The 25,505-nt window shown below is 40.2% G+C and overlaps 1 protein-coding gene across 1 annotated transcript in view; it reads left to right on the plus strand.

Annotated features, from left to right (window-relative positions):
- The window catches only part of bco2l (beta-carotene 15, 15-dioxygenase 2, like), a gene marked incomplete at both ends in the record, with an annotated part of 49,975 nt that overhangs the window by 4,821 nt on the left and 19,649 nt on the right, over positions 1 to 25,505 (plus strand). Inside the window, 4 exons of the mRNA XM_084054178.1 lie at positions 4,161 to 4,338; positions 5,362 to 5,573; positions 8,430 to 8,545; positions 25,243 to 25,345. Of these exons, the coding sequence (XP_083910304.1) occupies positions 4,161 to 4,338; positions 5,362 to 5,573; positions 8,430 to 8,545; positions 25,243 to 25,345 (609 nt within the window). The remainder of the gene's footprint in view (positions 1 to 4,160; positions 4,339 to 5,361; positions 5,574 to 8,429; positions 8,546 to 25,242; positions 25,346 to 25,505) is intronic.

Consider the following 25,505-nt stretch of genomic DNA (forward strand, 5'->3'; position numbering starts at 1 on the left):
CTAATCTGGGGTCCCTGAAGCGTTATTATGATTCCCACACCGCGTCGTGGCAAACCCGCTGAGCGGGCGCTGTGATTGGTCAGTAGTCGCTGTGATTGACAGTTCTCGTTTTTGCTACTATGCCTATACCTAACCTCAACCCTAACCCTAACCTCAGTAAAACTATGCCTAAACCTAACCCTAACCCTAACCCTAACCTCAGTAAGACTATGCCTAAACCTAAACCTAACCCTAACCCTAACCCTAACCTCAGTAAGACTATGCCTAAACCTAACCCTAACCCTAACCCTAACCTCAGTAAGACTATGCCTAAACCTAACCCTAACCCTAACCTCAGTAAAACTATGCCTAAACCTAACCTTAACCCTAACCTCAGTAAGACTATGCCTAAACCTAACCCTAACCCTAACCCTAACCTCAGTAAAACTATGCCTAAACCTAACCCTAACCCTAACCTCAGTAAGACTATGCCTAAACCTAACCCTAACCCTAACCCTAACCTCAGTAAAACTATGCCTGCCGGGGAGCCAATCAGACACGTAAGGCGGGTCTAAATCCAGGACGCGGCGTGGGATTCATAATAACGCGTCCCTGAACAGGAAAATGTTTGAGATTCAAGTTGCTGTACAATGTACGATAATACTGTATGGCTTATATATTTTACAACCTATATCACATGTGGTGATAATAGATGAAGATGATCAGGGGTCTGCAATGCTCAGTGTGATAGATAAGACAACAGATAGAGGGAACAGGACATCGCCCTAATACCAATATGCCATGTGACAGCACAATCAGCAGAGTACAGTGTATGCATGAATAATAGTCATCAATGTCAGGTGGAATTAGTTAAAATAGCAGATCTACTGGAATAAAATAAGTTCCAGAACTTTCAGAACCTAAGAAATACATACATATATTATAGAGTATAATTTGGAAAATTCAGATTTCTTTTTTTTTTTAGGCATCTCCAGTTGCGTCATTATTTTATCCACGAAGTCCAACATTGTGATTCACAAACAAATCCGAGACAACTTATTGAATTGATTGCACAGGCATATACAAAAGGAACAACGAGAATATAGTATCAAAACTATATCAAAGTATTTCAGATCGCAGAAAACAGACTAAATTACATAAGGGAAAAATGAGAAAGAGAAATGAACACTCAAATCACAGTTGAACTATGGTTAAATATTTGCATAACACAATGCCCGACAGCGATGATATATACAGTCTAACCCTCCAAATTAGTCCAAGAGTCCAAAATTAGCCCAATTAAGAGCTACTGTAAGACACCAAGGTGTGGATAACAGCACAGGTGTCGAGCTGTGTGAGAGTTTTAACCCTTTAAGACCGGGACACAAATCTGTATCATTTTAGATTTATTTGGCTATTCAAAAAATAGCAGATATAAAATCTCATAGCGTGGCATATATTAACCTGTTTTAAGTAAATATTTGAGTAAAAACATTTTTGCTTGAAAAAAAAAAAAGATCTGCACACATTTTCAAGATTTTTCAAAAATAGCAGATCTACAGCTCATAGCGTGACACAGAGTGCCGCGCTATGAGCTTGTAGATCTGCTATTTTTGAATAGCCAAAGAATTCTAAAATGACACGGATGTGTTCCCGGATTGAATGGGTTACATTTTGTGATTTACATGAAGGAACAAGAAGTCTCACCACATGGTGTGAAGCTCCTGTGAGGGTAAAAAAAAAGGGGAAAGTGGCGATCAGGCCGTGGATGAAAACATGCACAGTACCATCTCTCCATTCTGTTATCGGACCTGGCCGGCCGGACCTCTGACGTCACCATAACTCATCCATAACCATATAAGGCAGGGGTCTTCAACGTTTTCAGGCCAAGGACCCCCTAGCTGAGAGAGAGATGAAGCAGGGACCCCCTCTATACTGTATAAAATTGTGTTTTAGACTTTTGCTGCTCTTTTTTCCCTGTACACACCTATAACTCTTTACCAAAAATAGCCGATCTACAAGCTCACAAAGCCTCGCAGCGCGAGGCTTTGTGAGCTTGTAGATCGGCTATTTTTGGCTAAAGTTCTCCTCAGAAAAGGGATACTAGGGTTCAAGTGGTTAATGTAAAAATGACTACAGGGACCCCCTGTAGTAACTCTGAGGACCCCCTAGGGGTCCCGGACCCCCTGTTGAAAACCCCTGATATAAGGAGTTCCCAATGCAGCTACGCCCAAATATGGAGTGTGTGGTCTATACCTCAAATGTGTCGTCATGGCATACAGAGATCTCCATATATGGGCATATCAGTCGGATCGGCGGTGCGACTTAGGTGTGAGGGGCCACATCGTGCGCATAGCGGCCCGAACTCTAGATGTGAGGGCCACTATAGTGGCCCAAACCTCTAGTTATTATAAAGGGGGCATAACTGGTTGTTACGACCCAAACTATTTTATCTCGAGATCCAAAAGCAAAATAATCTGGTGTCAACTCAGGAAACAAAAGTACACAAAAACACATTATGAACAATGAACAACTTAAGCCTTATTTAATAGTGAAAATACAGCCGATCTACAAGCTCACAATGTGTTGCGATGTGGCACGTTTTGAGCTTATAGATTTGCTATTTTTGTTGTACTACTTATTGAATCTACTTATTGAATCTACTTATTGAATCTTGCCCTCAATAATCCATTACAATTTTGTTTTAAATCTAAAAACTTACAAAGTTACAAAGCCTTTAAAAAAAAAGAAAACTGATCAAAACTAAAATGAAATTAGCATAAAAACTGTAAAAGTCGAATTAAATTAAATAATGAAAATATGCAAACTATATAATAACCTTGTAATGGTGACATCACTTGGGATTGACACGCTGTGTTAAAAGAGTGAATTATAATTCATAATTCATAACTCCACTGTTAGTGAGCATTGGGAGATAACACACTACCCTGACCTGCTCATGAACTTTACACACACACACACACACACACACACACACACACACACACACACACACACACACACACACACACACAGCTCATGAACTTTAAACACACAGCTATAAAAAATGAAAAAATCACATCAGAGAACCGTGATGGTGTAAATGTGTGTGGGTAATGTGTTACACACACACACACACACACACACACACACACACACACACACACAGGGGCATTGTGTGTGTGTGTGTGTGTGTGTGTGTGTGTGTGTGTGTGTGTGTGTGTGTGTGTGTGTGTGTGTGTGTGTGTGTGTGTGTGTGTGTGTGTGTGTGTGTGTGTGCATACATGCGAGGTGTTTTTCGTAGTTCAACGACAGTTCAACTACGACATATCGGCACAGGGGTCCTCGTTGCTCCTAATCCGTATTATCTGCATTCCCTTAATCACCTATGTACCGTGTTCTATTATACTACCTAATGATCCTCTTCTCCTCATTCTTTTTTGCTCTTTCTTTCATCCCCTCTGCTTTCTTCTCTTACCGGTTACATTGTATCCAATATGACAGATGAACTGAATCCTGATGAATTGCACTATTATTTGCACTTTTTTTAGTTAGACTATGAAGTACTTATTTATTCCATTTGCCTTTAATCCATTGAATCCGGGAACTCATCTGTGTCATTTTAGATTTTAGCTATAACCTATTACTTTATACTTTTGCTATTCAAAAATAGCAGATATACAAGCTCATAGCTACGAGCTTGTAGATCTACTATTTTTTTGTGCAAATCGTTGAATAAATATATTGAACTCAAATCTTTACTTCTGGGGGGTCCCTGGAACAGCATATTTTGATGGGGATTGGCAGCCAAAAACATAATTTAATATAAGAATTAAACAACATAACCCTATCCTAACCCTACCACCAAAATAAAGTGACAAAAAAGCCTCCCAAAAAGTTACCGAATCTTCCCAAAACCCTCAAAATGTGTGCGCTGCGCGTGTGTGCGTGCACAGAGGGGGCCTGATCACTGTGCTGTGCCTCCCGGCCCGGCTTTGAGTTGTTCCGCCACTGCTCTATGAGCTTGTATATCTGCTATTATTGAATAGCCAAATAAATCTAAATTGACTCGGATGTGTTCCTGGATTGAATGGGTTAAATTGATCATCGACTATTTTTCATAATCAATTATAGAGTGATTAACTGTGTCACCCCTCTCTCTCCCTCCCCTGCCCTGGCAGTGTGCAGCAGAAAGAGGTGTCCTCAGGGGAGGGGCCTGGAGAGCCTGGCCTCCCTGGTGCAGACCTGTGAGGAGACGCCCAACCCCATCCCCACCCACATCACGGGCCACATCCCCTCCTGGGTCAGCGGCAGCTTCCTCAGGAATGGACCGGCCAAGTTCGAGTTCGGGGACGACAAGTAAGGTCCATCCTACATGTCTACAGATACACCCACTGGTTATACCAACTGTGGTCTCCTACAGTGTTGATTTTGTCTTTCATTTTCACAACTATAATAAAAACTAAGTAAAAAGCTATGATGACTATAAAACTAAGACTAAATATATTGTGAATTTTGTCAACAAATAAAGACCAGACAGAAATGTTAGTGAGGAACCCCAGTTGCGGCTCAAGACTGTGACTGCGGACCGGGCCTCTCCATGGAGCACGACCGTGGATTTCTACTACACTACACTATACCACTGCACTATACTGTATATTATCTTAACATTCTTATATTATACCATTATATACTGCATACACATTATTGCTGTACTATATTATACTATCATATATATCTTACACTATTATATTTGCTACTATTGTTATTGTTACTACTTGCACTGTATCTCTTTCTGTCTCTCCTCTGTCTCTCCCTCTCTCTCTCTTCTTTCCCCCGACACGGTCGAGGCAGAAGGCCGCCACCCTAGAGCCTAGGGTCTGCCTGACGTTTCTTCCAGTTAATAGGGAGTTTTTTGTTGCCACTGTCGCAAAATTGCTTGTTCAGGGTGGGATGTCGGGTCTCTTCTCTACATGTAAAGTGTCTTGAGACAACTTGTTGTGATTTGACACTTTAATAAAATTGAATTGAATTGAACGTGTGGAGAAGAGATCCAGTAAAACTAAAAGACAAGTCATTTTACTATATGTTTGGTTGTGCTCGGGTGATGCTCTCTGAAAATGTTGTGAGCTTGTAGATCTGCTATTTTCAGCATGCAACCAAGTGTAAAATCTGGCACTATGACGCCATCAAGGCACCGCCAAAATACATTTTAGTTGACTAAATCAACTGTACATTACATTTAGTCGACTAAAACTGGACAAAAACAAAAAAAAAATCAGATGACTAAAATATGATTAAAACGAAATGGAATTGTATTCAAAAGATGACTATATGACTGACTGATGTCAAAATCAACACTCTCCTCCATCATGTCCACAGATACACCCACTGGTTTGACGGCATGGCTATGATGCATCGCTTCCAGCTGTGTGAGGGCGAGGTGACGTACAGCAGCCGCTTCCTGCGCAGCGACTCCTACGTCATCAACTCGGCGGCCGACCGCATCGCCATCTCTGAGTTCGGGACCATGGCCATGCCCGACCCCTGCAAGAACATCTTCGCCCGCTTCATGTCACGCTTCAAGATGCCCAGTACGTATGAACACTACTGCATATACCGCCCTGAACTCATGGAGATTTGTTTGTTTTTGTCGCATTCATGAGGCAATAATTTGATGACCAGTGGAGACTCCAACCGGAGACATTAGCATCTTTCCGCCGGTCATCAAATTATTGGCTTAAGAATGTGACAAAAACAAAAAAAATGACCATGAATTCAAGGCTTCACAGGGTGTGTAAAGGATAGAAAATAAGATTTTTTTGGGGGTGAACTACTCATTTAAAGTGGTTAAGTAAAAGTAGCAAAACCACAATCTAAATAAATGCTCTGTAAAGGCCTGTAAAAAAGGCCTGTATTCAAGATTTTACTTGAGTAAAAGTACAAAAGTATTGGCATCAAAAGTATTAGCATCAACAACAAGGTACTGTACCAAAGTAAAAGTATACTCAGATTTTTCAAAATGTATCGAACCGTTTTTTTTACACTTGCTTAATTTTCTAAAGCCTTGGTTAATGTATGTTTTGTAATAGTAATCTAAATCTGTAAAATAAATAACTAGTAAGTAAAGCTGTCAAACACTGGAGAATATTAAAGTAAAGTAAAAACACCTGAAATTGGTACTTAATAATAACAATGTCTGGGATTTATATAGCTCTTTTCTGAGTAGGCTACCCAAAGTCGCTTTACATGTGTGTGGGGGGGCCAGGGGGAGAGGGTAAGTAACTTTATTGGGGGGAAAAAAAGATAAACAAGTACAATAAGAGATAAGAGCAATAAAAACACTAAAAACAAGAGTTCATACAAAGTCAACTGGGAAAGGCAGGTGGGTTTTCAGGGGGGTTTTGAAGGTAGGGAGGGAGGGGAATCTCTGATGCATTTGGGGAGTGCATACCAGAGGGAGGGGTACTGTACTACAGTATTTGAGTACATATACTTAGTTACTTTACGCCACTGCCACGCCTGTGTGCATGGAATAATCATGTTGCAATCTGTAGCACAGGCAGTGCTAACTGCATTATTAAACCATGCAATTCACTAGTGTGTATGTCAGTAACTAGGCTGCTATACTGTTTACCGGAGGCCATTCAGGAGAAGCAGGAGGTGGAGACAGAGAGAGAGAAAGGAAATTTTGAATGTAACTTTGTGTTTGCGTCCTTGACGATGTATATCGCCGTTGTTGGGAGGAAACCTAGTATGTCCAGAACTTTCACTTTTAACCCATTAAGACCTGAAGTCGATTCTACAAATGTCTTCTAAATCCCAACAGTATTCTGAAAAAAACGTATGTTTCTATATCAGTGGTTCTCAAACTTTTTCATGTCAAGGACCCCCAAAATGATATTTATTAGGCCACCGTCCCCCATCTCAAAATATGTTGTTCCAGGGACCCCCAGAAGCAAAGATTTGAGTTAAAAATGTTTGCTTTAAAACAATATATATATTCAAAGATTTGCACACATTTAGATATTTAAAAAAAAATAGCAGATCTACAAGCTTATATATCTGCTATTTTTGAATAGCCAAAGTGTAAAATAATGCTTTTTAGCTCAAATCAAATAGTGACTTAATGGGTTAAACTTTGCAAGGTAAGCTTGTAGATCTGCTATTTTCCCTACTTATGAAAAAACTAAAATGGAGATAGAAGGTTTCTGCCCGACAGCAACAGTATGCTGTATTGTGTGTGCAGACTTTACAACGGCATGGATGAATGAATGGTTGAATGTCTTTATGACAGACTCATGGTCCATAGAAAAACATACAATTACATACAACGAGGAACATAAAATCATTCATAACGTGAATAAGATGAGCTTTTCTGAGGAGAGAAGTGCAGAGGTGGAAGAAGTATACACACAGTTTTCAGTGTATACCACTCTTGTATTTGTGCTATCCTAAGGGCGCACATTGATTATGTTCGGCCGGGGATGCACGTTGGGCAGGCATTGATGTGTTTTTGGTTCGCATACTGTACTTGCGAGTAGATTGCAGGTAGGCTGAAGCCTGCACATGTGTAACGCCCGGGATTTCGAACCCGGGTCTCCCGTGTGGAAAGACAACATCTTAACCACTAGCCTAAAGGGGAATTCCCCACTTGGGCCAAAGGGGAAAATCAGGCAGAGGCTCTGAGCCATGGTACTGCTACAGACACAGTACATTAGCAACTTTAACCCTTTATACTTATAGTTGACCAGAGCCTCTATAGTACTAAATATCTTCGACTGAAAATAGCTGATCTAAAGTAAACTGTCTGTTTCAAGGTGATTATAGTTAACAAAAACTATCAAAATAAGAAAAACTCAAATTGAAATTTTCGTTAACTGAACTAAATAAAAACTACAATAAACAAATGAACGATAACTAACTGAAACTGGATTGTGTGTTTACAAAAAATAGCACGAACTGAAATTATAGACACAATGTCCTTAGTTTTTGTTCGTGGATGGTTGGTGGTTCATCTGTAATTGAATACATTTTTTAAATGCCATCTTCTGTAAGGTTTTTATTACACAATACTTTCCTTTTCAATCATACACCTGACAAATAACCCAAAGTATAAAAAAAAAACTAAAAGTAATATTAAACTAATACAAATTAACTAAAAATATTAGCATTTTCAAAAATAAAAACTAGCAAATCCGCTCTCAAAACGAAATAAAACTAAACTAAAATGAAAAATGCAAAACTATTGGTCTGTTTTCGGTAAATGTTCACCCCCCAGAATAGGGATGCTGTGGTTAATCAATGCAAGGACAGGACTGACTAAAATGAACAGTGAATAATTTAAAAACAATGTTTTTGCCACCGGCAGACAGACGGTGCTCTATATGTGTGAGAATAACGATCAACCTCAGACTGAATGGAAAACGTTCTGTACTTTATGTGAGCAGAGCCGACCGACAACGCCAGCGTGAACTTCGTGAAGTACAGGGGAGACTACTACGTCAGCACGGAGACCAACTTCATGAGACGAGTGGACCCAGAGAGTCTGGAGACCAAGGAGAAGGTAGGCATGAAGACACTGTCTGTCCCCCATGCACTGAACTCTATATATATCCCATTAAGACCTGAGGCCGATTCAAAAAATGTTTTCTAAATCCAAAAAGTTTTTTGAAAAAATATATAAAAAATATTTTTTCACGATTTTTCAAAAATAGCAGATATACAAGCTCATAGCGCGGCACTCGGTGCCGTGCTATGAGCTTGTATATCTGCTATTTTTGAATAGCCAAAGAAATCTAAAATGACACAGACGCGTCCCCGGTCTTAATGACATATATACACCACCGGAACAAACCTGGACATGATTTTACTCATATGGATATGAAGCATCAACTGTGCTTAACCTAAGACTGGGAACACATCTGTGTCATTTAAAAAATGTCTTTGGCTATTCAAAGAATAGTAGATCTACAATCTCATATCGCGGCACCGACATGTCTACAGTCAGACATTAAAGCTATAAGGATAACACAAAAACATCCCGGGGACTTGTTTCCATTGTGGTCCTATGTATTCAATTCATCAGTACATTTCTACAAGAGAGGAACAGGGAAAAAGTCGGCCTAGAGCTACACTTCATGACACAAGCTCTGACCTTGGTCTTTGTAAGGTGCTTTGGATAAGAGCATCTGATAAATAAGTCATAACATACTGTAAAAAAAAAAGTACTTCAGCATTCCTTGCAAATGGCTTCACGCTGGTTTCTTGTTTTCTTTATGGTTTCTTCACACATAGAGTTGGACAGAGTGCTGAGTTATTCATTATGAAACAGATCAATGTTTGGGGCATAAGGAAGGTGTTAAAGCATCTAGTCTGTATTGTGTGTGTGTGTGTGTGTGTGTGTGTGTGTGTGTGTGTGTGTGTGTGTGTGTGTGTGTGTGTGTGTGTGTGTGTCACGATTACAAATTTAAGTTGACAATTAATTATCACTCAAATAATTGCGATTAACGATTTAATTGTGTTTCTGTCGTTGAATATTATTGGATAAAAATCACATTTCTGTTTGGCTCTTAACTTTCGTAAACAAAAGTTGCACAGGGCAGACATGACAAATAACACATATTTAATTACTTTATACTTAAAAATAAACATTAATAGTGGAAATAGCTGATCTATAAGCTGAAAACGCGTCGCATCGCGACACGTTTTGAGCTTATAGATCAGCTATTTCCACTATTTTTTTTGTTTTTTTTTAAATATGACATTTTTTAACATGGAATTGATTATGACAATTATGACGATTATGCAAAAATAATTGCGATTAGCCGATTATGTCATAATTGTGACAGGCCTACGTGTGTGAGATAATATGTTATTTTGTCCAATCTGTATGGTAGGGTATGTTAAAACAACGTATACATGTGGGGAGGTTATATTTACTCTCCCTGCTCTTCCATTGAGACATTTAGACCTCGTGTCCGGGTAGCTCAGTCGGCAGAGCACTCGCCTTACGACCACAAGGTCATGAGTTCGATCCCGGGCACCGCCAACTCAGCGTATATGAGTAGCACGGCATGAGTTGCGGCAAGTCGTGCGGCAAGTACTGGGAGCTGATGTGTAAGTGTGGCGCTCCACCCTCAACATTCCATCTCCCTGGGGTCTACTCTAGTGTATTGTGAAACGGGGGATAAACGCACTCTGGTTGATACAGACAACAAGCCACTACGACCTACTTAGAATCTGTGTCTATTGTTTGGACACAAATTCTGACCTTTATTGTTATTAATTATACATACGTGTATGCCTTCTTGCTCCCCTGAGCAAGAAGGCAGGCTCTATTATTAGCTCAGTGGTATAGAACATTTTAGCACTTGCAACAGAAGACCCGGGTTCAAATCCAGGGTAGAACAGTAAAGGTACATAAAGTGCAGCTTTAAGCAAATGTTTTCAGCATTCCTTTATTTCTAATGGTGATGGTGAGATACAGAGGGGGAGGGAGGGGGGGGGGGGCATGTATGAAAGAGCCCTGGGGGTGGCATTCAGGTGGCACATGTGGCGTTGGAACCCGTGCCACCTGAGGGAAGGACTCTATAGCCTCATTTGTGTGGTATGATGAGCGTATACATGAGCCACTAGGGGGGGTGCCCCCCTATTTGTGTCTTCTTTTAACCCATTAAGACCTGAGGCCGATTCTAAAAACAGTTTTCTGAAAAAAATACATGTTGCTATATGAGTGGTGCAAAAATGTTTTCATGCCAAGGACCCCCAAAATTATATGTATTTTTGCCTTTGCACACATTTTTACGATATTTCATAAATAGCAGATCTACAAGCATCTGCTATTTTTGAATAGCCAAAGTGTAAAATAATGCTTTTTAGCTCAAATCAAAAAGTGACACAGATGCATTCCAGGTCTCAATATATGTATTAAAAGATTTGCACAAATATTCAAGATTTTTGAAAAATAGCAGATCTACAAGCTCATAGCGCGGCACGAAGTGACGCGCTATGAGCTTGTATATGTATATCTGCTATTTTTGAATAGCCGACCAAAGTGCTACAATATATATATAGCTAAAATCTAAAATGACACAGATGCTTTCCCCGTTTTAATGGCTTAAAAAACAAAAAATCTACGAGGAAATCCAGCATTGAAGGCATTTTCCTGAGTGGAAATGGGCCTATTGGAGGCTACTGGGGTTTTCAGGAATAGACTGTTATATCCGTCGTCATCAGCACGACAATCAAACTAAACGTATGCATGGCATAATATGATATGGCCATGCGGGAGAGCATGTACTGTAAAATGGAAGAGAAAAAAAACAGGATGGTGCCTGAAACGGAGCCTTGAGCAGTGTTCCTATTGTGATGGAGAATGGTTTCTCTCTATACTGGCGCGTATATAGTGAGACAAGCCAATTAAATGCTGTGTCCTTGATGCCAGCCCCCAGAATGTTGACGCAGTCAGTTTCTTTTTTTTTTCTGAGGCAGAGCCTTAAGGTGTCAAGGGTTGCAACGATACGACTCTACAGGGCTATAACCCGCTCAAACCGGGAACGCATCTGTGTCATTTTAAGATTTCTTTGGCTATTCAAAAATAGCAGATCTACAAGCTCATAGCGCGGCACCGAGTGCCGCGCTATGAGCTTGCAGGTCTGCTATTTTAGAATATATTATATTTTTAAAGCGAACATTTTTAACTCCAATCTTTGCTTCTGGGGATTCTACAAATATCCTCTAAACAGTATAAATATCCTAACATTTTTTTTTTTTTAACTTATGTTGCTATAATGTCAGTGGTTTTCAATCTTTTTTTCATGTCAAGGACCCCCAAAAGTATATGTATTTGGCTAGCAAAGGCCGTCGGGATCGGGACACAAACCTGCAACGCGCTGCCCGGCTAGGTGCCCGGACCACTACGCCAGCGGTCCGGGACGATTTTTAACCACTTTAACCATCCTCCTATAATTCGACAAAGCTCTGTGTGGGTGGGTGGTGAGTGGAGTGGTGAGCCCAAAATCTCTTCTGCCCGGTTCTCCTCAGTGCCTGGAGCAATTGATCTGAATTTGCATACAGCCATTCACCAATACCATGTGCACGGAACAGCAAAGCCCGTTTTTCGCGTTCCCCAAATGTCAGCTGTTTATTAGCGTTTTTGTGTTCGCTGGCTCCCGGGTTGCCAAATCGTGTGTGCACATCCCCCCCACGGGTATGGTCTAGTATTTTATAATTTGGCTATTCAAAAAAATCAGATATACAAGCTCATAGCGTGTCACTTCATGCCTTGTAGATCTGCCATTTCTGAAAAATCTTGTAGTCTGTAGTGTGTGTGAATCTTTGAATATATATATATTTTTAACTCAAATCTTTGCTTCTGGAGGTCCTTGGAACAAAATATTATGAGATGGGGATCCGAGGCCAAATACTTAATATCATTTTGGGGGTCCTTGACATTTTACATTTTGAGAACCACTGATATTATAGCATCATATGTTTTTCAATAAACTGTTAGGATTTATTAGACATTTGTAGAATGGGCCTCAGGTCTTACTGGGATAATGGAACGTTGTGCTCTACCTTTTCAATAACTGTACTGCTACGGCAACTCTACTCTACTCTACGGCCCACGAGAAAACACTGCTGGACACACAGCTGTAAGCACAAATAATTGGCCGCAGGGTTCGATTTGTTCAAAAAAAAAGAAAAAGGGGGGAGATGGAGGGGGCATGTTCTTAACCACTCAACCCTATATATAAACTTCGTACAACGAATAGAAATAAAACAGCTTATATCAACTAGCTCTCATAGATCTGCAATTTTCGCTACTTCTATTTCTATATTTTAGAATGTTTTTTATTTTTATTTTAACTATTATTCACCAATTTTTTTAAATGCGCCCAAAATAGCCTCGAGCCCTCGACACAGATAATGTGTATTATTTTACACTTTGGCTATTCAAAAATAGCAGATCTACAAGCTCATAGCGCGGCACAGAGAGCCGCGCTACGAGCTTGTAGATCTGCTATTTTTGAAAAATCTTGAAAATATGTGCAAATCGTTGAAAATATATTGTTTTAAAGCGAACATTTTAACTCAAATCTTTGCATCTGGGGGGTCCTGGAACAAAATATTTTGAGATGGGGGTCGGCGACCAAATACATATCATTTTGGGGGTCCTTGACAAAGTTTGAGCACCACTGATATAGAAACATACGTTTTTTCACAATACTGTTTTGTGATTTAGACATTTTGTAGAATCGGCCTCAGGTCTTAATGGGTTAAATTCAGTCTGAGCAGAAGCAGAAAAGTGTGCTCCTCAGACTGCAGATGTCTCTGCCAGGCCGGGTGGCCCTACCCACGGCCGGGTCACTCGTCTGTTTGATGCAGCGGAATGGACAGAGGAGGGGGGGGGGGGTCCAGCAGAGGAATGGACCCCCCCATCGCCCCCCCAGCAAAATGGAACCCTGCTTGGCTGTGGGCCTCCCTGCCATTTCAGAATTATACCACATTTGCATCCATGATTGAACATCTGGCCAACGCTCTATTCAACATCTTGCTTCCACAATAGTGCTTTAGGGGTTTATACTATACAATCAGTGAAGAACTTGTATATATAAAGCCCTTAATGATAATTGTAACAGTGTGTTCTTGTGGACACTTCTTGTATAGATTGTAGTGGGTGTATGTTTATATCTCAGAGCACACCACAACCTATTGTTCCAAATCAACTGTAAAGTTGTCTTGGCAACAGAATGCTTTGGATCTTGGTGGATCCTGGGTTTACTACAGTGTCACACAGAGAAAGAGCGGGCTTCGTTTCGCAACGCAACTCGTTGTGAGCTTTTAGTCAATTAGTCAATGTATGTATAAGCCTCTGCAGCGCCATCGTTGAGGATGGGCGCATGATCTCTCCCGAGAACTTGCTCAGAGAACGAGATGACCCCAGGCAGTATCACACGACTAGATCTGAACTTTTATTACACACTGAGAATATATACAGTATACAGTGTAATGGACACATGACCAGAAGATATGAGACAAGGATAAGAACAGAATGAGTAGGACTAGAACACGCGTCTCGTATCATTGAGCAGCACAGACGTCAGTCTATCTGAAATAGAAGTTGATTGTCATGCCGTCAAGTATGTGCCAAAGGGTGTTAAAGGGATAGCTCACCCCCAAAATGACTTTTTTTCGATTGATTAGTCACCCCCATGGAGTGACTTGAATTCATGGATATTTTTTTGTTTTTGTCGCATTCCTATTTGATGACCGGCAGTCTCCTTTGTGTCTCCTACCGGAACAACTGCCTACCGGTCCGCTGGTAGTAGGCGGACCGGTAGTGGAATGCGACAAAAACTAAAAAATAAATCAATGAATTAAAGTCTCCATGGGGTGACTAATCGATAGGAAAAAAAGTATTTGTTTTGGGTGAACCATCCCTTTAACACAGATGAGAGTGTGATTCAACACATGTACGCATGTACTGGGTCAAGCAGATAAAGGTCAGTCTAATTGTCATAACAAACATTCAATTAAAAAGAGCAGTTCAAAAGAGTAACGGCTCCCCTTTTTGATGTTTTGACTCATAAAAGCTATAGTTCAAATGAAACGTCTTTAGACACAGCCCTTGATAAAAAGGTTGTACACATACAGAAGTGCTGTCATCGCTGCCACCTCATTTATAGGAGAAGGGGTTTAGTGCATGTGGAGCACCACAGGGCCAGGTTCCAGAGAACTATTAATTATCGTCCATTTGCCTGAACCCTGTCCTCCCACTCCTGAACTCATTGAGTGCCAGAATTAATTAATTAAGTCAGCCAGTGCCAGCGTTTTTGACCATTTTTTGTTGTTTGTTGTGATCACATTAGTCATAGGATTAGTCATAGGAGTCATAGGAGGTTGGCGAAGAGCACAATCTAGCGTAAACACTGAAAACACCATTTTGACGTGTTACACACGTCGTTGGAACTGAATGAGTAAACCATCAGATTAGTTTAGTTGGATTGCACACAACCCAAAAATCATACAAACGTGTTGGTTAAAAACACAATACAAACCAGAACGTATTACAAATGTGCTGCTATTGTTATTTGTTTCCCTCAGGCAACAAACTACTCATTTGGACCTCACCGGCCCTTAAAAATAGAAAAATATAAATAAACTAGAAAAAGTGCTCCTCGGAGCACAGGTCTCCGCCAGGTCAGGTAAGTTATTGTGGCCTCCTGGTGGCGCTATAATAGGCCAATGTGAAAAGGGTGCCATTTGTTCTTAGGCCTTTCAATCGGACACTGCATTCATGATTTGAGGCATTTTGTTCCAAAAATATGTTTTGCTAAATTAGACCTGCTGGTGGCGCTATACCAGGCCAAAGTGGAAAGGGTGGCATTTCTTCCTCGGCCTAGTAGGAATGTGTGCGCAAAATTTCACGGAAATCGCATGCTGCGTTGATGATTTGAGGCATTTTGTTTGTGCAAACTTTGGAAGCCAATCTTAGCCAATCAGGACAGAATATGGAAAATCGGTCATATCCATGCCTTTCGGCCTGGCGGAGACAATAATGCTATATAAAATAACTAGGATAACATAGCATCTTGTTGCTCTTGGGTGGAAACCTTATATCTCCAAAGGCGTTACTTTCAGGGAATGGGGAAAAAAATAACCTGTGTCCCATGGATCCAATGTAGTTATTATTTAGTCTATTAGTGCTTTTTTTAGTGACAATCTCTTGTTAATACTTTTCATCTGTGAAATATTACAAAACCCACAGACAGACGTAACTCACTCTCACTTTTGAAAAATGTAAAAAAGAAAAACGAGGCGGTGTGAGCTTGTAGATCGGCTATTTTGGCTCCTTTTGTGTGATGCTGTAGTGTGACAAAGTAGGGCATTAATTGACGGGGGGAAAACAAAACAATACAAGGTTTTTGCCCGACAACAACAACATCACTGCTGTCGGGGAAGAAACCTCTTATATCCATAGTTTAACTTTTTGTGTTTTTTTGTAAACTAATGCCCTACTTGATCATACTACCATGTCACACAAAAGAAGCCAAAATAGCAGATCTACAAGCTTAAAACGCGGCGCGAAGCGACGCGTTTTAAGCTTGCAGATCAGCTATTTTTGCCATTGCTGAATTTGAAAGCTGAAAAGCAACAGTTTTGGACATATGAGGTTTCTAGGATAGCACACAGCATCTGTAGAAGTGGTTGAGTCTTAATGCTTCTTTTCAGCCGAGAATCATTTTCAAAAATGAACTTCTTTCATCATTTAATTAACAGAACAGTCTGGAGAGGAAAGTCTTTTATCTGCTCATGGTCAAATTAACCGTACCTCCATTTGTCGCTTTGTAAATCACAAAATACTCTCTCGTCTCCCGGTACAAGATGTAATAGCTAATTATGTACAGAAACCAACAACAAAGCAAAATAAATAAATCAAATTAAATAAAACCTCACTTCATCTAAATCATTACTGCAATCTCTTACCTGTTACAAGAGATTTTTCTTTACAAAGAGTTCAACTTGTATTGAGTATTAACCCATTAAAACCCAGAATGTCTAACGACTTAAACCACTATTTTATACTTTGACTATTCAAAAATAGCAGATCTACAAGCTCATAGTGCGACACTGAGTGCCGTGCTATGAGGTTGTAGATCTGCTATTTTTTTTTTAAATCGTGAAAATTCGTGCAAATCTTTGAATGTACATATTTTTTAAATCGAACATTTTTAACTCAAATCTTTTGGTTTTGGGGGGTCCCTGGAACAAAATATTTTAAGATGGGGGTCCACGACCAGATACATATAATTTCGGGTGATCCTTGACATGAAAAGGTTTGAGCGCCACTGATATTATAGCAACATACGTTTTTTCAGAAACCTGTTAGGATTTAAAAGACATTTGTAGAATCCCCAGAAGCAAAGGTTTTAGTTAAAAATGTTCGCTTTAAAAAACATACTCAAAAGATTTGCAGAAATCATCACTATAATTTTTCAAAAATAGCAGATCTACAAGCTCATAGCGCCTCGCACTGCAGATCTGCTATGTTTGGCTAATGTTCCACTCAGAATAGGGATTGCTGGGGTTCAAGTGGTTCATGTAAAAAAAAAAACATGATCCTATCACACAAAGATTTGGCGGCCCCCCTGTAGTAACTCTGAGGACCCCCTAGGGGTCCAGGACCCACTGTTGAAAACCCCTGGGTTAATATATAAATGCACATTATAACTGAACAGAGGTGGATATACTGTAACAGAAGCAGGTGATGAACGTGCTGCACTGTAGGCTACATATAACATGCAGATAAGTCATGCGTTTTGAGGTCAGTGCACTTCCTCAGGCAGCGCAGAGACCAAAAATATCTTATTGCTTCCAGTGCATTATCCCTTAATTTGTACTGTACTGCGTGTAGAGAGCCATCTATATGCTCATGTCATGCTCTACATGCACTTCTGGTACCGCTAATAAGTTTCTCCTTTCTTTTTTTTTGCAAGCGAGGAGCTTCCAGTCATTTGTGTTTATTATTATACCATGGGTTTCTTCAACTAGGGAGTCCGGGACCCCCTAGGGCATTGGTTCTCAATGTGTGGTCCGGGGACCCCCAGGGGTCCTTGAGGGTGTTCCAGGGGGTCCCCAGCTAAATTACTAATAGTTATGAACCAAATGGACCCTTCTGGGTCTGTAACTCTGAGTGTACAAATGGAACCAAATGGACCTGTTCCATTTGTACACTCTCAGAGTTATCCCTGGGTCTCAGGGGTAGAAATGCCATTAAATGGGAGTCAGTAGTCTAATGCATGTCAAACTGGGAGTCCTTGACATTAAAATGGTTGAGAGTCACTGCTAGAGCCGTAAAACTCTTCTCTTATGGGGGTCCCTGGCATATATTTTCAAATGGGTCTGCGGGCTAAGTGTCAATTTGGGGGTCCTTGACATGAAAAAGTTTGAGACCTACTGTCCTAAAGGGTCCTCACACTACTATTTTTTGTTTGTGATAGGGACCCTAGCATCCCTATTCTGGAGGGGGGAGGTGGGGGGGGTGCTCACTGACACTGTAGACTGTAGGGGGGGAAAGAGCAGACCAAGTACAGGGCCAAAGGTCAAGTTTACTTAGTATTGGGGCTTAAGTGGTTTGATGTCTATACACTATGCTATGCTGTACTGTTTTGTTCGCAACATATAGACACCAGTGGCGCCGGAGCTTGTTTAATTAACACATTGAATGCCTAAAACGAACTCGTTTTTAGCTTTTCATCACTTGAGTGCCAAGATCTGCTAAAAACGAGTTAACTCGTTTTTAGCAAAAAATTAATTTTTCAAAAAAAAAAAAAAATTTTTTTTTTTTTCCCTACTTTTTTTTTTTTTAATTTGACCCAAAGACCAAGGAGATATGAATTTTCGAAGATCTTTACTCTCATCCACTTCCTTGTTAACTTAAAACTTTAAAATTTTGTATCTCGGCTCCTGAGTACTTTTTTTTTTCCATTGAAAAATCTCTGGCATGAATAACAATAGGCAGTGAAAATAATTCTGGCAGTCAATGTGTTAAAGGACACTGTGTCCCCCCACTATTCAGTCAAGCCAAAAAAAAAAGAAGAAAAAAACGTTTTTTTTTTTTTTTTTTTAATAAATAATAAAATCTGTCCAGTCCCCCGCACCTCGCGACCACCGCGAGCGCGAGGCGAACCGAATTAACCGCATTATCCCCCCCAAAAATCAACAAACTCACCCGAAATAAGCGCAAAATTTTCGCGCGTGCACGACACATGCGACACATGCACGCGCGAAGCGAACATACGCCAACCACTTTTATAGAGCTCTATGACACAGCAACGGCCGGGCCTGAAAAGCTAACTTTATGTGAGAGAGTGAGAGTAAGAGAGAAAGAATAATGGCCATGAGGAATAGGCCTATATAGACAGAGGAGGTGTTGCCACCAAGCAGTCATGAACCAACATCGCGCAGCATGAATTGGTAAATAGCAAATTGCTATTAAACGGCCAAAAAACCAAGGCCATGCTATTTACTCCAAATAGAGCTGACATTATCCCCCCAAATATCACCACCTTGGAAGGAGTAACCATCGAATGGGTGGTGCTTTACAAATATCTGGGAATTTGGTTGGATAACAAGTTAAACTTCAATCATCACATTGAAGCGTTGATTAAGAAGTTAAAACTCACAGTAAGCTTCTTTTATAGAATGAAGTCCTGTTTTTCTTTTGCTTCAAGGAAAAGGCTGGTCACTGGCCTGTTTATGTCGCAACTCGACTACGGCGACATTGTGTATCGATTCGCCTGTCCCTCAATATTGGGTAGACTTGATCCCCTTTATCATGCTGCGTTGAGGTTCATTACCAGCTCCACCTATAGGACACATCATTGTATTCTGTATTCCCTAGTAGGGTGGTCCTCCTTAGCATCTCGCAGGTTGCTACATTGATACACTTTTATATATAAAGCCATTCTTGGAAATTCCCCCTCGTACATTTGTTCAAAATTTAATCTTGTCCAAAATTCGCTCAACCTCAGATCGAATGCCTGGATGCGCTATGTCGTACCCACTACTAAATCTGAGGCAGGGAAAAAAAACCTTGCGTTTTTTGGGCCTTGGTCGTGGAACGATCTACAGATTAAAATTGGCTTCATTGATCCCTCTAGTGTCTTTTAAGAGGATTGCCATGGGCACATTCTCCAACCATTGCTCCTGCTTTGACAAGTAGCAATTGCTGTGATCTTAGTCTTATATTAGTTTATTAGTTTTATGATGTATTGTTGTTATTAGTATTTTAAATAGTCTGTATTGGTGCTATTGGTAGTAGGTCTTTGGTATTACGGATGTCATGTTTGTCTTTGTTTTGTTATGTCCTGTATTGTCGTTACTGGCAGAGCTGTGTAACATTTTATTTGCCTCTTCTCTTGGCCAGGGCACACTTGTAAAAGAGACACTAGTCTCAATGTGATTTCTCTGGTGAAATAAAGGTTAAATAAAAAAATAAAATAAAAACATCAGCCACCCTGTCACAGATCACAACACAGCAGACTTGCTGTAGATCCACATCAGTCTTCTATTCCAAATGAATATTTGAAAATGATGGCTGTTACATCAAAGCCCAAAACCTCTATCTTGAGCTTTAAAAGTAATAGCAGCAAACTCACACATAGGATAATTGAAGTCACCAAGAACCACATTCACATATAATACTGTTCCCTGTTACAACTCACTACCTTCAACAGCAGACACAGCACAATATTACAAACTGTAGATTCACATCAGCATTCATTCAATTTCAGAGCCAGAAAACAGTCAGTGAACATGTTGGACCATTGGGTCCCAAAACCATAGCAATAGTACAACAGCTCGAATCACATTACACAGCATACAACACAAGCAGCAGCAGCAAAAAGAAATAAAAAGAAAAAAAAGTCCTACCTTGAGCAGTCTTTTACTTCATCAGTTGAGAGCGCCGCTCTCTTTCTCTCTAGTTCATCCCCGGGTGAGCCCTCCAGCGGCGTCTCCAGTCACGTTGATCCTCCATACATCTTGCTATAGCTCACCAGTTCTTTGGGAGTAGGTTGGGAGGAATGCCATAAGCCTTGAGTGTCTGAAAGAGAGAAAGAAATAAAAGAAACAAACAAACAAATAAAGAAATTGAAGTGACCAAGACTTACATGCAATGTATTCTGTACCCTGTCACAACAACTCACTACCTTCAACAGTAGCCACAACACAACATACATAGCCTAGTATACGTATACTGTATTGCATTGGTTCTCAAAGTGGGGTCCGGGGACCCCTAGGGGTCCTTGGGGGGGTTCCAGGGGGTCCCCCCAAAAAATTGTGAATATAGCGTCACAATAATTTTAACCTTTTATACTTTGGCTATTCAAAAATAGCAGATCTACAAGCTCATAGCACGGCACCGAGTGCCGCGCTATGAGCTTGTAGATCTGCTGTTTTTGAATAATCTTGAAAATGTGTGCAAATCTTTGAAAATATTTCTTTTAAAGCGAACATTTTAACACAAATCTTTTCTTCTGGGAGTCCCTGGCACAAAACATTTTCAGATGGGGGTCCGCGGCCAAATACATATCAATTTGGGGGTCCCTGGCATGAAAATGTTTTAGAAGCACAGCTGTATTGTGTCACAACATACACATCCTAGTATACGTACTGTATACTGTATTCTGTCACAACATACACAGCCTAGTATACATATTCTGTATTCTGTCACAACATACACACCCTAGTATACATATTCTGTATTCTGTCACAACATACACAGCCTAGTATACATATCATATTCTGTATTCTGTCACAACATACACAGCCTAGTATACATATTCTGTATTCTGTCACAACATACACAGCCTAGTATACATATCATATTCTGTATTCTGTCACAACATACACAGCCTAGTATACATATTCTGTATTATGTCACAACATACACAGCCTAGTATACATATCATATTCTGTATTCTGTCACAACATACACAGCCTAGTATACATATTCTGTATTATGTCACAACAGAGCTACTCAGGGCCGTCAACAAAGTACTCAATTTTATTGATTTGTATTTTCAATCGCTTCTAAACCAAATGAGATATTGACGCTCAACAAACTCTACATTGTGCAGGAGAGATGCACTGTATGTGAGCACACACCCTTTCGATGAATATAGTATTTTGTTTTATTACCGTAAATTGTGTAATAATTACTGCCATAACGGCAGAACTGCACTTACAATAGAAAATGATAATGCCTAGACTGAGCAGTGACAGTGTGCTTGTTGTACAGTAGACATATAGATACATACACAGGTACAGTAAAGCATTGGTTCTCAAAGTGGGGTCCGGGGACCCACAGGGGTCCTTGAGGGAGTTCCAGGGGGTCCCCAGCTAAATGATGGATAGTTAGGAACCAAATGGACCATTATGAGTCTGTAACTCTGAGAGTGTACAAATGGAACCAAATGGACCCTTAACGGGTCCATTTGGTTCCATGTGTACACTCTCAGAGTTAAATTAACATTGATTTTACAATATAAATTGGGGTCCCAGAGATAGAAATGACATTAAATGGGGGTCTGTAGCCCTAATGCATGTCAAACTGGGGGTCCTTGAAATCAAAATGGTTGAGAATCACTGCTAGAGCCGTAAAAAAATCATCTCTTATGGGGGTCCCTGGCATTCTTTTCAAATGGGAGTCCGCGGGCTAATGAGTGTCAATTTTGGGGGTCCTTGAAATGAAAAAGGTTGAGAACCACTGCAGTAGAGTATATGACTTGTCCTTCAATTGTCAAGTGACAAGGGTTGTAAAATCATGCTTCTTCCAGCTCAGAAACATTGCTAAAATCCTGTCTTTTTTTAAATCAGACCTTGGACATGTCATTCATGCTTTCATTTCGCCAACAAGTAAATAGTATAATAGTAAACATGTTTGTCTTTCCTACACATATTGATTAATTTTGACTATATGCCAACATATGATGTTATTTTTAAACATGCACTGCACACATTAATAAAAAGAGGTGCACCTAGAAATCTGACTAGGGTATATACTGTACCTTGGCTTGAAATAAATTGAGAGATTAAATATAAATGTAGATGTGCTATTCAGGTTCTAACACTTGCTCCAATATCACTTTCTATGAAACAGTCATTGGTTAAGATATAGCCTACTATGTATGAGGTTTCATACAAGGATTTGGAGTTGGTGCTATAGGACCCATGCACCTTCATAGCCTACTAGGCTATAAAAGTAGATAGGACCTTAATGCTGTGTTCATTTCAGTTTCAAAGCTGGCCTCTGGCGCGCTCACACACACACACACACACACACACACACACACACACGTTCCATTTGTACACTGTCAGAGTTATGAGGGTCTGTGCTTATTATATAGGCTACAAAAAGTTTAAGAACCATTGCTGGGCCCACATGTGTTGCAGTGGTGTAAAGTAACCAAGTACATTTACTCAAGTACTGTACTTTACTGGAGTATTTCCAATTGTCTATACTTTTACTTCTACTCCACTACATCTCAGAGGCAAATATTGCACTTTTACTCAAGCACATTTTGAATTCCATACTGCTATTTGTAACAGTATTTTGCAGTATTGATACTTTTACTTAAGTAAAAGATTTGAGTACTTTTTCCACCACTGATGTTTACTTTTGTCAGCATTAAGCCTTACAAACACAGGCACAGCACAGCTACTGTACAACCACATGTTCACTTCACTTCATCCTGAGAGTTGAGTTGACTAGTTTTTGTTTTACCAAGTAAATAATAAAAGTCACATTACACACACAATGCATCTCTATTAGCATGTAAATGTTAACTCACCTGGTGAATAATAAACCCAGCTGGAAAGAAAACCACCAAGTTTGTCACAGAGTAGCGATAATTAGCCTAACTTCACCTGCATGTGTTTTATTAGCCCTGAAACATGACTGTCATACTGACAGACGAGCATCATGTGAACCATGGCTAGTGCTTTATCAGCTTCTCTCCATGACAACTGACAGCTAACACTCAAGTACTTCCATGAGGCAGAAACGTTACATTATAAGTTTTCATTGTTTTAATTCCAAATGTAATGGAGCTCGGGAGCTGTCAAACAAGTATGCTTGTTAATTAGTTGCTTGTCTCACGCAGGTGTGAGAGAGAGAGAGAGAGAGAGAGAGAGAGAGAGAGAGAGAGAGAGAGAGAGAGAGAGAGAGAGAGAGAGCGAGAGAGAGAGAGAGCGCTAAGTGAGTGACTTGTCTTCTAAACAAGTGGTTCTCAACATGTAGGTCTACAAGCTTGTAGACCGAGCTTGTAGATCGTCTATTTTCACAATATTTATCTGTGGAACCGAGTCAAACTAAATGTAATCCCCCGGTTCAAATATGATTATTTTGGGGGGTCGTGACCTGAAAAGGTTGAGAACTACAGTACTACTGTTCCAAACAATAACCTGCCTTCACAGTGTCCACTTTCTAGGGAGTATCTGACAATAATACATCATTTTATGTCTATAGGCTATTGTCCTTTTGGATTGGACTTTAGATGAATGAATAACAACTTAGAAAAAGACTGAAGTCTGAATTGTATAATGTTTGCTCAATTGTACCAACCAAAGAGAATTACAGTCAAAGCGAAATAAGACAAACAATAAGCCATCATCATCACACCAATCATCAAGTATTCTGGGACTTTAACTCAAGTACAAATTAGACAGAGCAAATGTTTAATTGCGTAACATTTGACCAGGAGTATCTATACTTTGACTCAAGCAGTCCACTGGGGCTGAGTAATAATCCACCACTGCTACACACAATATATAATATATATTCTGAACCACTTCGGAAGCCCATTCAAGTTCCCCACAGGTTTATGACGCTGATACTCTGTCAGGTGATCTCACTTAATAAGGCATGGTTTAAATCTGGCCCCCGAGCTATCCGGGCAACCTTTTCAACCCACTGAGAGTTGCCGTTGATCCGCAGATCCTCAGACAAGGCCCTCCCTGGCCCATCCTATAACGTCTAGACTTCACACATAAATGTTCCACATCCCAGCCCCCGGGCTCTGGAATGACCCGGGCTGAAGAAGAGCTTATATTGGCGGGGGGGAGACTCAGTCTCACAGTCGTTAGCTGTCGGGTGGAAAAACCTCATATTATGTCCAAATGAAAGCATTACTTTTTGGGATTAGAATACAAAAGATGCGAAAATAGCTTTAAAAAAAAAAGAAGCGAAAATAGCTCAAAATATGTGTCGCAATGCGACACATATTTTGTAGATCAGCTGTTTTTGCTGCTTTAGTTTGACACTGTAGTATGACGAAGTAGGACATTCATTTACGAAAAAAAAACACGTTAAAATATTGTCTCTGTCGGGTGTCCAAAAGTGTGACTTTTCAGGATTCAAATTCAAAACTAGCAAAAGTAGCAAAACACGTTGTTTGGCGTCACGTTTCAAACTTGTGGATCTGCCACTTTTGATGCTACTGAGTGACGCTATAGTGTGACCAAGTAGGGTGTTCATTTATGAAAAAACTAAATATGGAGATTAGAGGTTTCTGCCCGACAGCAACAATAATAACCCATAAGAGTTGTTTTTTTTATTAAACAGTGTGTGTGTGTGTGTGTGTGTGTGTGTGTGTGTGTGTGTGTGTGTGTGTGTGTGTGTGTGCGTGTGTGTGTGTTTTCAGGTGGACTGGACCAAGTACATTGTTTTATTAAACGGTATGTGTGTGTTTTCAGGTGGACTGGACCAAGTACATCGCCGTGAACTCGGCCACGGCTCACCCTCACTACGACCGCGAAGGAGCCACGTACAACATGGGCAACTCCTATGGCAAAAATGGTATGGTCTGTCTGTCTGTCTACCTATCTCCATTAGGGACAGGACAATATACAAATGATATGTCACAATTATTGTGGCCAAAATATTTGCAACTAATGATATTATTGGTTAATGCAATAATCAAAGGGACATGACAACATGATTTTGTAGTTTGTTTTCC

The sequence above is a fragment of the Gymnoscopelus microlampas genome (assembly GCF_963454915.1).
Source record: "Gymnoscopelus microlampas genome assembly, chromosome: 4".
Lineage (NCBI taxonomy): Eukaryota > Metazoa > Chordata > Actinopteri > Myctophiformes > Myctophidae > Gymnoscopelus > Gymnoscopelus microlampas.